At 34.7% G+C, this 18,514-nt stretch overlaps 1 protein-coding gene across 1 annotated transcript in view; it reads left to right on the forward strand.

Annotated features, from left to right (window-relative positions):
• Mhcl (Myosin heavy chain-like) overlaps positions 1–18,514 on the forward strand; it is a 719,798-nt gene that overhangs the window by 85,234 nt on the left and 616,050 nt on the right. Inside the window, exon 5 of the mRNA XM_090414205.1 lies at positions 14,898–15,108. Within this exon, the coding sequence (XP_090270331.1) occupies positions 14,898–15,108 (211 nt within the window). The remainder of the gene's footprint in view (positions 1–14,897; positions 15,109–18,514) is intronic.

The raw sequence follows: 18,514 nt of genomic DNA on the forward strand, positions 1-18,514 counted from the left end.
TATCAAATTCTTTGCATTTTAAGAAACTTTTCATGTGCGGTAAACTAGTATCATACAAAGAGACTTAAACTTGTCTCTTATGCAAAGTTGTACTGACATTTCTCCAATCATTATAACCTTCTATAAGACTACTTGATTCGGTAGGTGCGAAAAGTTTGCAACAAAAGCAAAAAATAGAATTTAAAGTTTTGGAATAAACGAGCCATGTTCTTGGCACAAGCTCCCCATTTTCCATTATTCTATTATAATACATGTCGCCAAATTTATGACCATATGTATCTCTGATGTATATTATATTTTCTTTTGAACAGGCCCCATTTCAATTAAAACAACTCGTAATTTTTCATCAATATTTGTCAATTTACCTGGATCTTCTAAATTTACAGAGACTAACAATGTGTTAGTTTTGTGGTTAACCACAACTAAATCTTCTAACTGTTTTTCACTTAAATCATGCGCCTTGTTATCGTGTTCAATAGTTGCAATAGTACTTTCATGCAAACTGGATGATGTGCACGTGGTTCTTCAGCTCTGATTTCTGATGTTCAGAGTTCCAAATTTATTAAGCACCCCAGTTAATTCCTTAATATCTACTTCTTTCACAGCATGATGCTTACGATTTTGTGCATTTGATTCCATTTCTATTTTATACCCACAAGAAATTATTACACAACACAACACAGAGACGAAATAATAGACTGCACTGCGCTACTGTCTGTAGCTTACTGAGATACGTACCATATGACTGGTTAACTAGCAACAAATGTTTTGTATGAAAATTCGTTTCTGCGCATAAAAACCGTTCACTGTTTCACTTTAGATAGACTGCAGTGGACACAACATTCTGCAGGCAAGCCTTTAGCTTGCTCTCGCTGCAAAATTGTAAACAGCCGGCTGATCAAAGAGGCGGCTATATACAATTTTTTAAAAAAATTTTTCGATGATTATTTTAATATTGATCATTGTCAGAATTTTTTGTTTTTATGATAAAAATTTTGTTTCTTAAAAATGAACTTATGAACTGGCTGCAGCACCCGCTTCGTAGTGGCACCCGCATGCACAGCATACAATGCATGTCCACTTCTGCCGGACCTGGTGGTGTATATAAAGTCGATATTGTCTCTTTATTCCGAAAAGATCAGTTTTATCATTTTGTACTGTAACAACATTAATCTGTTTAGTTTGTAGAGTGCACAGAAAGCATACGTTGTTATAGTGTATCTTTGTATATTTTGGCATAGCGCCAAAATATACTAAGATAAGGCATGTGGTAATATACAAAATATTACGACATGCCTAAAAACACTAATATACTTTGTATATTAGTGCTAATATACTTTGTATATTAGTGTTTTACGGCATCTGGGTACTATGTCTTTTAGCCTGTAGAGTTTGCCAGTTATTGTTCATAGTTTGTTATGTAGATTGTTTATGTGGCTATTCCAATTCATATCTGCATAGAAGTAAATTTCAAGGTATCGTATTGTTTCGACCTGAGTGACTAGTGGTTTTACTGTTGTGTGTTTTTTATGTTGGAGAGTGGATGTTGGATGCTTATATATTTGTTATCAACTGGTTGAGTCAGTGGATTTCTGAATATCATTAATTTTTTCTTATCTGAATTTTGGCGTATGGAGTTTTTGGTGAGCCAATCTATGAGCAGATTTATGTTATTTTGCATGTTTGTTTGGGCTATGCTTGCATTATTATGGATAGCTATTATAGCTGTATTTTCTGCATATTGGAAGATCTTACCTTTGAGAGGTAGGTGATTAATATCGTGCATATAAATGTTGAATAGAGTTGGGGATAGTGCAGTTTCCTGTGGCATTCCACAGGTTACTGGTAGCTGCTCTCTACTTCGGTTTGACCCGATACATGTGATATGCTTTCTATTTTGAAGGTAGTTTGTAAACCACCTGTGCAGAGTCCCATGTATTGCAACATGCCCCAGCTTTTCTAACAAGGTTTGGTGTGTGAGTGTATCAAATGCTTTAGTTACATCAATAAAGACTACCATGGCAATTTTGTTTTGTGTAAGGCGGTATTAATTACGTCTGTAAAATCTTTCAAGAGAGATGTTGTTCCCTTATTTTTCTGCAAACTGTATTGTGTTTTGGAGATATTAAAGTTCTTTATATGCTGTGAGTTTTTTTAGTACGATCTGCTCCATAATTTGATTTGATCTGCTCCACAATCTGTTCCTTAATTGTTGATTAAACTTCTTTTTCCATGTTTGTATATGGGTGTGATTATGTCGGTCTTTAGCATACTTGATATCTGTCCTGTTTTAAATATTTTATTTAGTAATTTTTGTAGGATAGCTCCTAAGCTAGTTGCATGTTTCTTGATATCCTTAGGTCTTATACCATCAATTCCTGGGCCTTTGTTTGGTGTGATTTCATGTATTACAGAGAGAACTTCTGCTACTTTTATGGTTGGGAACCATAATGTCTGTTTTGATTGTGGTCCAAGTGGAGGATCATGTTTTGTGATTGGGGAATATTTCTGTGTAATTCTTGGAAGGAGTCTGCAAAGTATTGGATAAAGTCATTTGCTAGTTGTTGGATAGGTTTTGCGTCTTTCACAAAGCTGTGTTTTATAGTTTCAGAGGCAGTGGTGTTGGGAGCACAATCTAGCATCTCGTTGATCAGATGCCAGGTTTGTTTCATGTTGTTTTGTGCAGAGGTTAATTTGTCTCTGTAGTAGTTTCTTTATGCATTTCTTATTTGTGTTGTAAGGCGATTCCTTGTTATCTTATATTCAGTTTTTAAAGCTGCGTTATTTGGATATCACTTTAATTCTCTCCATAGATCATCCTTTCTGTGTATTTCTAGGATTAAATGTTGTGTTATCCAAGGATTTTGGGTTGTTCTTGAGCAAATTCTGACATTCTTTGCAGCTTTCTTATATATTTCCTCCAGTGTGAGTTTAATGGTGTTATATAAGATATCTGCTGAATGTGATGCCATGTATTCCCAGTTGGTTTTTCTTATTTCATTGTTGACTATTTCTTTGTCTATTATTGTTTTGTGTTGCTTTTCATCTGTGGGGAATTGCATGGATATTGTCTTAGTGTGCAGGTTTAGAGCCGTGAAGTAATGGCCTGCTACTTTGCACTTTATGACTGATGCAGTGTAACCGTTTGGTGGTGCTCTGATGTTTATATGATCTAGGCAGGAAGCAGTGATAGTATTTCCGAATATTTCTTCTCTAGTACATGATGTTATTGTTGGTATTAGGTTATACATGGATAGTGTGTCTAGGTATTGCACAGTGTTATTGTGGTTTTTGTGTGCAATATTTATGTTTATGTCGCAGATTATTATTAGGTATTCGGTTGAGCATAGTTCTTGGCATGAAAGCCAGCAGTTGAGTTCGTGCAAGAATTTTATCACGTTTAGGTTTGGTGGCCTGTAAATAGCATTTAGTATTATGGGATGCTGTCTATTGGTGGTATTAGTGATTTCGATGCAAAGGGTCTCAGCATGCTCAAACTAATAGACAGTTTGTTTCTTTTGCTATTAATTTATGTTCGATAAATATTAATATTCCACCCCCTCTTTTTGTTCAGCGGCATGATCTCTGTTATTGGAAGCCTGGAATTTGGAAAACAGTCCATTCGTCATTAGTTATGGATACTTCTGTTAAGACCAATATATCAATAACACCAGTGTAATTCCTTAAATAAGCCTGTAACAATAACCAATGTTTTCGAATGCTTCTGATGTTAATATGCAAGATGGAGAGCCATCTCACTTGTATTGTGTGTTGTTTCCATGCATCAAGCGAGTCAAAAGTACAATTGCTGATTAAATCAGGTGTAATTACATCTATCTGATGGTTCACATTCATTTTTGTTGTGTGAGGTCTTCTTTTTGAATTAATTTGGAGTCTCTTGTGTTATTTATTCTTTGCAATAATCTATCCCATAATGTTAACACTGCAATTTCGTATTTATTGAAATATTTTGACAATGTTTTGGCTTGCAATCTATTATCTGGTTTTTCAAGTTTATTTTAATAAGAACATTTTTAATATGTTTATAATTTAATTGCAAAGCAGATATGGCATCAGCTCGTGATGACCATCTTGTGTCACTGATTCATTTAATGTTTGGAATTTGTATTGGCAAAACTGTCTAAGTAAATTCCATCGTTGCATAGATTTAGAAAAAAAATTATATACGTTCTGTACAAAATCGAAATAATAAAAAGCCTTTGAACAAGCTTCTGCAGCAGAGTTTCCAATAATGTTAAGTGTGTGAGTGGGACATGGAATGAAAATTGCTGATTCGTTCAACATCTTAATTCTTGCTTTTGGACCATTATATTTGCCGCATTGTTGTATATTTGGCCACAACAATTTTTTATATCTAAAGATAGTGCATTTAAATTGTTAAAAATGAGTTCCTCTAAATTTGTTGCGTAATGGTTATTTAATTGCAGAAAACCAAAAACCGTTCCAGCACATCTCCTTTACTATTTACATTTCTCAATATAAAAGTTAACTGGTCTATATGGCTCACATCGGGTGTGGAATCGACACTCAACGAATAATACAGAGCTTCTCTAACTTTCATAATTAATTTCTCCTTTACTTCAGTCCCATTAAAGCAATAAATTCATCACATATCGTATGAGATAAGTAATTAACCTTCCCGCTTCCGATATTATCATATCTTGTTAAATGATTTTTAATAAACTCATCAAACTGTGATAAATATTCTATACAAGTTATAAAATTTCCTCTTTTGTTAACACCACCAACACTTTCATCTTCTCTGTGCCCCTGAAATCCTAAACCCAAACTTGCTAACAACTTTACTGTGGCTACAATTCTTTTTAAAACATCTCGCCAATATTTTTGTTCAATATTAATCTGATTAATCAAATGAGAATCAATATATCCAGTTATCGATAATCTTTTTTTTAAATCAACATTGAGGAAATATGTGCTTTAGAGCATTCATGTTCTTTCAATGCACGTTTAAGATTTTTCCAATCGTATCCTGTACTAAATTTAGTAATAGAATGGGTAAAAAGTTTGCAAACATAGCAGTAAATCATTTTGCTACTTTCTGAAAAAATAAGCCATTCTCGATATTCTTTTGTGCCATTTGCTTTTTCACAGTAAAAACGAACACTTGAAATATTTCTGTAGTACGTCTGATTTCTGTCATTATATTCAACTTTTAAAGATGTTATGTCTCTGATATTGCACGATTTATCATTTATAAAGTAATTTACCATTTTCTCTGATATTTTGCACGTCCATAAAGCGACATCTTTTGGAAAATTATCGGAGTTTGGTTGTTTATGTTGATCTGCATCAGCACCTCATTCTTTTCTTCTTCGGCATTTTCCTCTGTGTCTTGCACATCTCGTTCAAGTTCAGCATTGTCGGTTGTTTTGTCATATTTGGCACCTTCTTCCTTCGCAGAGTTTTCTTCATTTCGTTCAGCGTTTTCTATTATGTTATCACTTTTTAGACTATCTTCTTTTTCGTCTCATTCATCACATGTTGGTTGACGATCTTCGTTGCTCTGAAATTTAGATGAAGAGGAAATCAAAAAAAACCTCCAATGAGTTTTTTTGTGAGAGAGCGATAATTTTTTTTTTCCTTTCATCATTTTCTTTTTTCTTCACCGGACAAGTACATTCATTTCATGGCTAAAATATTAAATATGCATATTTATTCAAAATAATTACTTTATAATTACAATTACAACAACCGAACCACAACAAAGGATAAAGCATACTGAAGGTTACAAGAATTTCATTAGTTCCTTAACCGTTTATACCGCCTTTATTTGAAGTGGTCGATTTGGAAAACAAAAATGAAAATAGAATTTATTTTATTATATAGTTACAATTAAACAACAGTACAGACAGTAGTTCCAAGAATTAAGACAAAATTGAAACAAAATGGAATATTAGTTTTTAAAATTTTACTAAAAAAAAAATATAGTGCGTGCTGGGGGCCCCTAGCCTTGAGGGGCATGAGGCGGTCTCAGCCTGTGCCTAAGCTGCCACTGGGCACATAACATCATCAAATAAGTCTAATAAGTAATGTTAAATAAGTAAGCCTAATGCTAAAACTAGTGAAGATTTCTGAAAATTGCCATAACTGTTAAATTCCAAAAACCTGTGAAGGATGACATCATATTCAGAGGTCAATACGTGACCATAATTGCCATGGATAAAATGGTCCAAAGATGCACGAAAAATGACTTCATCTTGTCCAAAGGTAAATACGTGACCAAAAATCAGAGATGCATGCATGCGCACAAAGGGAAATCCGGGCCTATATAAGGCAGCTCGCCACAAAGGAATTTTATCTTAGGGTTCCCTTACCTAAGATCACCGTCACACAAGATTTTGTTGTCAGGAATTGAAGGAGGTGTCATTACCTGGATTGTCATTTGTCATTACCTGGATTGCTGCCACGTGAGAAAATGTGTCGAGTTGTCGTGGAAGGAAGGAACTCTACATTGCCGTCATGTTAAGGATGCAATAAGACTTACATGTCTACAAAAGTTTGATGTGAGAGACTCTGCAGAACAAATATTGTAAGTAGTTGTAATACTGAACAAGAATATATGTCTATGTTTGTGAAATTTTGTCTTAACCAAGGAACTAAGATAAGATTAGAGAGAATTGAGAGTTGTAATGACTTTGCGTGTATATATGTGAATCGCTCTGTAAATACTTCCTTTTGACTTAATTAAATGGTTTGTAAACAACGTACTGGATTGTTTCTGTCAATGTACTATCGTAAAAAATTATTCGAACATGCATAAGATAGAAGTATCTCTTTGAAGTATCTAATTGTGACAAGATATCTGTTTCAGACTTCTCCATAAACAAATCAGCACATGGGGAAGATAGAGGGCTACCCATCACAAGACCCGATAGTTGTTTATAGATCTTTCCATTCCATTTGAAGTAGTTTGAAGTGAGACAATGTCTATAAAGATGAGTAATATCTTGAGGAAATAGATTGTCTATGAATGTTATGACTTCGTCTACTGGGACAATATTCAGTGGATCCATCTACTGAACAAGGACACAACATCCAGGCTAGCAAGAATATCTGTTTCTGAAATGGAGATGTTACTCAGCTTTTCAATGAAATGTTGTGTATTTCTAATATATGTGTCCCTATTACGAATATGTGCTTTTAAAAGATAAGCTAGGTGTCTTAAGTGTTTTGATTGTAGGTAGGTAGGAGAGTTATATTTGGAGAATGGCTATCCAAAAAATTTCATAAATAAGATTCTTTTCTCCAACCCCTCCCTCTCCAACAACATATGCAAGATACCCACTACAGATCTTCGATTTCCATTCCTTTTGCTGGGTCTGTTTCACAGAAAATTGCTAAAATGCTCAAACCTTATGAGATCAGAGTGGCTTTCAAACCAATAAAGACAATCCACAACTTGTTAAGATCACCTAAGGACAAAAATGCTTTCTATAAACATCGAGGAGTTTACAACATCCCCTGCTCTTGTGGTTTAAATTATATAGGACAAATGTCTAGAAGTCTAGAGATAAGAAAAAAAGAGCATATCGGGGACATTAATAACAACAGAGAAGATAATTCTGGCTTGGCGTTCCATTTTTCTATGCCAATCATAACATCGAATAGGATAAAAGTACTATGCCATACTTGAAGATTTCTGTTCAACATCAAAGAAGCTGCAGTAGTTATCCGTTCAAGAGGTAGCTTGAAAGGAAACCAAGGGATGATCCTTGGTGACATATGGAAAGGTCTCATAAGATCACTCAACACATCTGACTTCAATTTTGCTACAATTATAGATCGTACATGTATAAAAATGACTGATAACATACATGATCCATGCATTTGATGTATCATTTTATTTGAATTTAGATAATATTTAACATTCATTTATGTTTTAACTTGATATCCTTCAACACATCGGATATACATACGGAAAAGTCCCATAAGATCACTCAACACATCGGAGTTCAATTTTGCCTCAATTATAGATCGTGCATGTATAACAATGACTGATAACATACACGCTCCATGCATTTGATGTATCATTTTATTTGAATTTAGATAATATTTAATATTCATTTATGTTTTAACTTGATATCCTTAGTTTGTTTTTGATCTTTTTTAAGCTCTTTTGTCACCTTGTATGCCCAGATGAAGCCAACAGTCAAGTAGGCAAAACTTTACGATTAATGAAAAAAAAAAAAAAAACTGACCATCTAAACCCAGTTTATGTTTTGTAAATTACAGTACACTCATTTTAATTCTGAATCCTACATTCAAGTACAACCTCTTCGTATTGTAGTTAACTTGTTATCAAAAAAATAGACTTAACGAAGCAGTCATCAGTACCCTAAGTTTCATCTGAAATTTTGCTGTTGTACTGAAATAAGTACATGCACAAGACCTGATGTGTAACTTCAAATTCCAAGTCCGTAACTTGGTTTTAGAAATGCCGTAATAGTATTAGACTTTATATTGCCAATATGCTTTTCAGAGCCTCACCTCTGAAAAGGAATCTGTCATCCTGCCAACTCTGTGCCATCAAGAAGCCATGCAGAGATAGCATAGTCATCACCAGAGTGGATAAGAGCAGCACCACAGTTATCCTTAATGTCAGTGAATATAATAGAAAAATGCATACCGTTCTCAGACATGCATTAGCATCTTACCATTAGATTTGATCCCACCAAATCTCAGATTAAAAAATTAAAAAGCCTCTTCAAAAAAGTATCTCACTGGTCTTTTTAATTTACAAAAAACACTTAAAGCCTTCAATTCTTGTCTTTCTTCCTGGATATGTGTCATGCCTAAAATCTACAAACCTGATTTTCACCTCAAAGATCTATAGCTGATAATGCATTTTCTAATATGTTTTATTAATGGTTAAATAATTTTGTTTGTTTTTTTCCTAAAAATCTATTATGTTTTTTCAAAGATTTGACTTCAAAAATTTTCTCATTTTACTGGTTCTAGAAGTTTGTCACACATAGACATAAATACTACATTTCACTGTTATACAGTCATAACCTATGTATCTTTGTCACCATACTATGGTGACATATAAACATGGTATGACAATATAAAGAGCCAAGAGGCTATTTTTCTGGCGGCGTAAATTAAGTTAAGGGGATAATAAATCCCTCATTATTTTACAACCAGGTACGAAACTCGGAGATCAAAATCTAAGAGTTTCATGACGAAGAACTATCAGCGAGTCCAAGCGTAAGTCATCACTTGGGTAGTATAACACTATGGCAACTCATGTCAATACATCTCCTAGGAGCTGCATTTTACATTATGAGAAAATATTAAGGATAGTGATGGAGCTTGCTCCACCTTTGACATGAGTTGCCATAGTGTTGTACTACTCAAGTGATGACTTACGCTTGGACTCGCCAATAGTCCAGGCATGAAACTCTTAGATTTCGATCTCTGAGTTTCGTACCGGCTGTAAAATAATTACAATTAAGTTAAGGGGATTTATTATCCCATTAACTTAATGGTATGGCAATATTATTCCTTGTGTTGTTAAGAGGAAACTACAGTTAGTTGCACTTTCATAAATTGAAAACTGAATGCATATGTTAAAGCATATTTTAAACATTTTATTTTTACTCAGCAGTGTCATAAAAACGTAAGGATTTGACTCTTTGAGAACAAGTCAACTATTATCAAGGGCTTGGCAAATAATCTGCTGCATAATGAAATAGCAAAGAAGTATGGAATATGACAATCACAACTGTTGAAAATGGGTTTACTTATACTGTAGTTATTGTAAGGCATTTGTTTCTGTATATACACTGCTTGGGAAATAACTCAATGGATACCATAGTGCGAGGCACAAACAGCCATGGTGTCCACCTCTTAATAAGATGTAGGAGCTCCTTTTGCTGCAATGACTAAAGCAATGCTATAGGGCATACTTTCTCAAGTAGATAGTCATTAATGGGAATTTTGGACCATTCTTCCTGTAGGCATGTAATGAGGTCCTGAGCTCTTGTAGGCAGATGCCCCAAGAACTCACCTAATGCTAGTTCATCCCACAGATGTTCAATAGGGTCGAGATCACTAACTCAGTGGAGGCAAGTCAAGTGTGCTTGACTTGCCATGTCCAGACAATGAAAAACAGGACCATACCATCACGCTGCATCTCCAAATTTTATAGTTGTGATTATACACTCTAGTAAGAGACATTCACCGGGCATCTGCCACACCCACATCCATCCATGTGCTCAGCAAAGGATGTAGCATGATTCGTCGCTCCATAACACAGCTTTTCAAGCTTCCACATCACACTGTACATGCTCTTTGTACCACTAAAGACGATGCTGCATGCTGGTTTGGGTAATTAGGGGGGGGTTTGCATATTATGGTCCTACCATGGAAAAGCATGTTGTGAGGCTTGGTTCTGAATGTTTTTGTGCAGATTTGTGTTCAAGTTGATGACCATACCTCTGCATTCAATGTATTGGCCAATAAATGGCGTTTTTTGCATATTATCCTTCATGGCACCCTGTGATAACATTTGGCAAATGTAGTGGATCATCTACTGTGGGTAGCACTTGCATTTGCCTCCCTGTACTTCCATCTTGGTATGGTATCACTGATTATTTACCTGGGATGGTGCAAATGTCAGCAATTTGCCAAACAGATAGGACTGCAGCATTGTATCCTATTACAGTGCTGCTTTCACACTGTCAGTTCCCTTCTTGCAGCTATTTCACCCAGACACAGTTGCATTGACACAGGAGCATCATATTACTTGAGTTTATACAGGCTGCAAACACATTATTATTATTATTCCAGACAACTCCAAGGAGTCAACAGACTCGTCGAGGGAGGCCCTAACATCATGTCAAGAACAACTATTCGACATTCACACACTATCTATCATACCTCTCCTTGAACTCATTCACTGTCGTAGCACCCACAACAGACTCTGGCAGCTTATTCCACTCATCCACCACTCTCCAAGTAAAAAACCTAGCTAACCACATTCTTGCCCAACTTCCATGTATGGCCCCTAGTCCTCCCACCACCAGTCCTATTCTCAAAAATATCTTCTAGATTAATCTTATAGAAACCCTTCAGTACTTTGAATGTCTCAATCATATCACCCCTTTTCCGCCTATCGACCAATTTTTGCAACCCACAAATCTTCAACCTGTTCTCATATGGTTCAGTCCACAGACCTGCTATCATCTTGGTCACTCGTCTCTAGATCCTCTGCACCTCCTTCCCATCAAGAAGAAACCCTGGCACCCATATCTGGGCACAGTAGTGTAGATGGAGGCTTATCAAGGCTTGATACAGAAGAACAATAACTTGTTTGTCTGCTTTTTAAAGTATTTTTCAGAAGCCAAGTGATTTGATGAGCTGATTTAGCCACTTTTGCAATGTGCCCCCTAAACTTCAATTCCCTATCCACCAATGCTCTAAAATCCCTGGTCTCATCAATCTCCTGGAGTACGGTTCCACCAATGTGATATACTGCTGCTATTCTTTTCACCCCAAAATGCATAACCTTACACTTTGCCACATTAAATTGACATCCATTTTTCCTAGCCCAGTCCTCCAAACTATCCAAATCATCCTGTAAAATTTTGACATCCTGTGCACTCACGATTGCTCTACCCAACTTGGCATCATCAGCAAACAAGTGAACACTTCCTCTCAGATCCTTTCCTATATCATTGATGAACAAATTGTAAAGTAGTGGTCCAAGAACAGAGCCCTGCGGCACACCACTAGTCACAAGCCGTCTTTTGGACTCAACTCCTGAATAAACCACTCTCTGGTATCTCTCCATCAACCACCCTACTATCCATCTCACCAACTCTATATCCATCCCCATCTGCTCCAGTTTACTGATTAGAGTTCCATGTGGTATCCTTTCAAAGCCTTTGAGAAGGTCCAGTAGAATCACTGTAAACCCATTACCCTTATCCAGTTCAGCTGTCACTGTGTTATAAAATGTGAGCAAGTCACTGAGGCATGATCTACCCTTCACAAAACCATGTTGTCCACCATACAATATCCCATTTTCATCTATCCAATCCTGTATTCTTTTCTTGACTAATTTCTCCAAGGTTTACAACGATTCCTGATATGCTAATCGGTCGGTAATTTACAACAGCAGTCTTGGAACCTCCTTTATGCAGTGGAACTATTTTCCCCTCTTTCCATCCCCTTGGGACTAACCCAGACCCGAGACTCAAATTAAACAAAATGGTCAAGGGTACTGACAATTTTTTAGCCGCTTCAAACACATGACTTGTTACATGGCATGATGCATCTTGCTCGTGGGTGTGACCGTTGACTTCTTTTCAAGTAGTGTATATATGTATATATATGTATATATATATATATTTTTTTTTTTTCTTCAAGAAAGAAGAAGATATGAAAAATTTATTTCTGTTATAAATTTATTAATATATTATTACATAAACAAATCACTATGCTTATGAATATAGTGATTTGTTTATGTAATTCATACTGCCAACATGTACTTTGGTGCCATAGGAACTCTCCACCTACAATCCTGTAAGGTCTGTTCTGATAATCACATATAACAGATAATTACCATATTTTGTTTTGAAAAAATTGCTATGCAATTTAGCATTATGACATGTATTTAAAAAAAATAATAATTTTTTTATTTTGCCCACCTTAATACTGATGTAGTGCAGATTTACAACCTTTTATGGGTAGGAGAGTCACATAAAAGAAAAGTGAGAGGGGGGAAAAAACTGTTCAAAATGCTACATTATATGATTGTAGCATTTTAGACATCTTTTCCCATACATTATATGCGTATTTCAGATTTATAAAACCTGAATACAGAACTTTGTCATATTTTCATAATTTCTTCAATAATTGCTTTAAAGTAAGAATGCCTTGTTGCCCCAAGTTGAAACTAATAATTTCATGAAATTGACTAATAATAACAAAATAAAATTTAACTTCTTTTAAAGAAAAACATGAGTGTCCAGATGAATTTTTGTTGTTGTTGTTGTTTTATAATTTTGTTTTTCTTGATTTGAAATATATGTTTTTTCTTCTATATTCACTATGACTGGATTATTATTTATTTATTGGTAAAATGAATCAGAATAATTCCTCTATAGCTTGATAAAATTTAATGAAATTTAATATTTATGATCTATTAAAATTTATTGAATAATTTCAATTTTAATGACAAAAGTAAACAAAACTACACTATATGCCAAAAAATGGCTGTTAAGTTAAATTACTGTATTAATGAATATATTGATGTATTAATGAATGCATATGAGAGTGCTATTATGAAACACACCTCTATGATTATCTGCAATCATATCCTTACTTGTTTATGTGGCAAGAATAGTGGACGTATAAAATTTCCAAAACGTGTATCTCAAGCATAAGACAGATGACTTCCTGCTAAGATACATTTTCTGGAATAATTTATGCATTAAATAAATGTTTTCTTAATTTCTCTGAAAAGCACAAATGCAAAATCACCTATGGAAAAATGTTGAGTAAATATGGTATAAACTATCAGCATATACACATTTATTAATAACTGCAGAACTCTTAGTATCCAGCTATTTTTGGCAAGTGAATATTTGTACTTCAGTTTGATTATAAGCAATCTAAGTGGGAATGAAATAGAACCATTTTTATTATAAAGTTCAATTACGAGTGTGGTCTGAAAAGTTCTCGGCCTCGATCATAGATGGCAACACTATCGACAAGATTTTTTTTTTCTAAGTAGTACATCTGTCATAAGCATCCATGTGAAATTGCAAGTAATTCTATCAAATAGTTTGTTTTATACAGCTGTCTGAAGCAAAAGTGTTGTCTGTATCCCTTGAAATGGATAATATTGAGTATCATGCAATTATAAAATTCTTTGTAAAATAAGGTTTAATACCAAAGTAGGATATATTTTGCATATGAAAAAGCTTTGTGCAAGATGAGTGTCATGCTTGCTTACAACAGATCAAAAATGCGCTATCATGAAAATCTTTGAACAGTGCTTGGAGCATTTAAACAAGAATAAAACTGATTTTGTGTGTCGATTTATTACTATGGATGAGATTTGGATTTTCGGCATTACACACCAGAATCCAAACAGCAGTCAAAATCCTGTACAGAAACCGGCTGTTCAGCATCAAAGAAGACAAAGTCAGTTCCATCAGCAGGAAAGGTCATGGCATTGATGTTTTGGGATGCTATTGTTTATTAATTATCTTGAAAAAGGTAAAACAATAACTGGGGAATATTATTCTGATCTTTTAACCAGACCAGACAAAAAAAAAATTGTGAGAAAAGACCCGGTTTGCAGAAGAAAAAATCATTTTCATCAAGACAGTGCATCTACCCACAAAAATGTTTTGGCAATGAGAAAATTAAGGGATCTGCACTATTAATTGTTGGAAATCCACCCTATTCCCCAGATTTGGCTCCCTCTGACTTCTGTGTCTTCCCAAAACTAAAACTCTTCCTCGCTGGTCAGCGTTTTTCTTCAGATCAAGAGGTGATTGCAGCTATAGAGGGATATTTTGCAGATCTTACTGAGAAGCACTACAGGGAGGATAATGGGGCTGGAGCATTTCTGGAATAAATGTATTAGTCCTAAGGGAGATTATGTTGAAAATAAAAATAATTTTGAAATTATAAATTCATTTTTTCATTGTTAGGCCGAGAACTTTTCAGACCACCCTTGTAGGGTTTATATGAATCCACATAATTCACATTGATATAAATTTGTGATGGCAGATTGAGTTTCTGAAGTCTGTGATAGACTGTGGAGCTTAACATATTAAGAAGACAATGAGGATAATATTATGTATCGTGGGTAATTTTTTTAAATTTAATGTTCTTAGGTTATGAGAATATTCAGAGGATGCAGACCAGATGAGATGCCTCCACATATATATGCAGTTGCTCAATCTGCCTGGAATAGTCTTTTGATTTCCAGGAGGGACCAATCGATAGTGGTTTTGGGACGAAGTGGAAGTGGCAAGACAACAAATTTTCGACATTTACTCCAGTATTTTGCAGTCATGGGTGGATCTCCAAAAAATATATTAACAAGTTAGTAAATGGTCAATTTGAAGATGCATGATTCTTGTCATTTACAAAATGATTTTGTGATTTATTCATTGCTTTTTTAATATTTAAATATTAGCCAATTCATGAGTTTATAATCTTTCATTGTTGTTATTAATAATTGCTAATTTTTAACTAATTGGTATCCTACTTATGCAATTAAATTAATTTAATAATGTAAATTAGCATTTGATTAATTATACTGGACAACAAAATTTTACAAAAGTCATTTTCCCCCCCACCCCCAAATTACTTTGGTCATTTCTCATAGATTTTGATTTGCTGAACATGAATGTGACGATGAAAATGCAAAAATCGACTGTGGTTTGTGAGAGATCCGCAGTAATTTTTTATATAATAGAGTAATATTTAAAATATAAGACATTATTGTTTATGTGACTATAGGTTTTTTTAATTACTATATATGTTCATATAATAACACCTACCAGTTTCGCTAGTAACTGTCTAGCTTTCTCAAGGCTTGAACGGTAAACATAAAAAAATATGAAAAATGCACCAAGTATAAAGAATACAAAACTGTTAGTAACTATAAGGTAGTTAAGTTGATACGTTCGCATGACAATGTCAGCATGTATTGCGAATCCTTAGTCCGTGTCCTGAACATGCGTTACATGAGCACGCATTATATGATTGTTGGCATACTGTAGTTCCGTCAAACTGAGTGATTTGATTAAATTTTTCTAAGTCTCATTCAATATGCCACTTTGGTTTCTGTTTAGGTTGCTGCCTGTTCGTAGGACTACTGTTGCTTCTTTGAATAATCGGTGTCTGAAATCATCGTCTATGTAGGGCATATAGCTATTTTCCCAGTCTATAGAATGGTTAGAAGTTTAAAAGTGATATGCTAAACCGGAGGTGATCATCCTGTTATGATTGACATCTCCAACATGTTCATTCTTGTCTGATTTCAAGGCTTCTTGAAGTTTGTCCAATGTAGGAGAGGCCACACGTACATGGAATATTATACACACCTGGATATTTGTAAAATGGAACACTATCCTTAGGAGATCTTAACACCTGTCAAATGCTAGTAGTTGGTTTAAAAACAACTCTGATGTTATGAGCTTTTAACAATCTCGCTATATTGGTGGAAACCGAACCCATAAAGGGATGACGACTGTTGAAACCTGCTGGGAGACTGTTTCTTGTTGTCGGTGGTTATCTTTATATAGGAATTTGTTGATAATGTTTAGAGGATATCCATTTTGAGATGGTGTTGTAACAATTTGAGACAGTTCTGTCTGAACTTACTATATATGAATGGAAATAGAGTCTGCAAATTCGTCTCTGACGAATTTGCAGACTCTATTTCCCAACATGTGGATGATGCTATGTTTATGTGACCTATAATAGTTTGAAGAATAATGTAGATATCGTCCAGTATCTGTAGGCTTTTTTGAATGGATAGTTTGAAATTGTTATCTTATCTCTTTACCAGTATGTCTAAGAAGTGCAGTTGTTTGTTATTTTCCACTTCTAGAGTAAATTTGATTTTGTTGTGGAGTGAGTTGATTCTGTCTACAAACATATGTAGGTTTTCTATGTTTTCTTGCCATATGATGAAGATATCATGTACATATCTCCACCATATTGAAGGTTTATGAGTAATATTGGCAAAGTTTTCATTTTCAAATTTCTCCATGAAAAGGTCTGCACATGGTGGTGACAGAGGGCTGCCCATGGCTATGCCTTCTAATTGTTGGTACACCTTGTTGTTTACCTTAAAGAAATTTGATTTTAGGCAGTGCTTGAACATCTGTGTAATATCTACAGGAAAGAGATCTTTGATAATGTTAATGACTTCTTCTATTGGTACATTTGTAAATAAGGATACTATATCCAGACTGGCCATTATGTCTGTTTTTGTTAGTTTCACATTCTTCAGCTTTTCAACAAATTGTTGAGAATTTTTAATATAGGATTCTGTTTGTCTGATTTTTCCTTTTAGTTTGCAAGATGTTTAGCTAAAAGGTATGTTGGGGAGGCCCTGCCATCAACAATCAGACGAATTAGGACTTCTTCTTTGTGTACTTTAGGTGTACCATAAAGTCTAGGAGTAATGGGATGTAAGGATTTAATTTTTCTTTTCAATTCCTCAGGCCAAGCACTCATATTGTGGATCAGATGGTTTGTCTCATTATGATTCGTCATAGTAGGATCTTTGTTGAGAATTTTATACGTAGAACTGTCTGATAATAAATTGTTTATCTTCAATTTTTCAAATTGAAAAAGACCTTTTTCAATTCCACAAATGAAGTCCATTTTTGGGATGTAATTGGGAGTGGTTGAAAAGTTGAAACCTTCTTTAGGATATCGGATTCATATTTTGAAAGGCATAATCCGACATGTTGAAAATCACTTTATCCTCTGGGAGGCTGTTGTGTGTATGGTATTTTTTCTTATAGAGTTCTTCAAATTTTTTAATTTGGTTAACCTTTTTTAACTTGAAAGTTTTCTCATAGCTATGTTATATCTATGTTTTTAAACCAACTACTAGCATTAGACAGGTGATAAGATTTCCTAAGGGTAGTGTTCTATTTTAGAAATATCCAGGTGTGTATAATATTCCATGTACGTGTGGCCTCTCCTACATTGGACAAACTTCAAGAAGCCTTGAAATCAGACAAGATTGAACATGTTGGAGATGTCAATCATAACAGGATGATCACCTCCGGTTTAGCACATCACTTTTCAACTTCTAATCATTCTGTAGACTGGGAAAATAGCTCTATGCCCTACATAAATGCTGATTTCAGACACCGATTATTCAAAGAAGCAACAGTAGTCCTACAAACAGGCAGCAACCTAAACAGAAACCAAAGTGCCATATTGAACGAGACTTGGAAAAATTTAATCAATTCACTCAGTTTGACGGAACTACAGTATGCCAACAATCATATAACGCGTGCTCATGTAACGCATGTTCAGGACACGGACTAAGGATTCGCAATACATGCTGACATTGTCATGCGAACGTATCAACTTAGCTACCTTATAGTTACTAACGGTTTTGTATTCTTTATACTTGGTGCATATTTCATATTTTTTTTTGTGTTCACCGTTCAAGCCTTGCGAAAGCTAGACATTTGCTAGCGAAACTGGTAGGTGCTATTATATGAACATATATAGTAATTAAAAAAACCTATGGTCACATAAACAATAATTCTTATATTTTAACACTTCATGACCATATGAATACTTTAAAGAGTAATATTTACTTATCACATATACTGGTAAATGTCCACTTCTACATTCAGCCTTGCTTTGCCTGTTGCTTGTATAGTTGCTCAGGATCATCTCTAATGAGCATCAGCAGTAATCAGCCAACATGAAAGTCGATCACTTTCCCTGATTTTGTGCTTTATTCGTT

This window comes from Typopeltis vanoorti, chromosome 24 (assembly GCF_054136105.1).
Source record: "Typopeltis vanoorti isolate ZY-2024b chromosome 24, IOZ_Tvanoo_1.0, whole genome shotgun sequence".
NCBI classification, from domain to species: domain Eukaryota; kingdom Metazoa; phylum Arthropoda; class Arachnida; order Uropygi; family Thelyphonidae; genus Typopeltis; species Typopeltis vanoorti.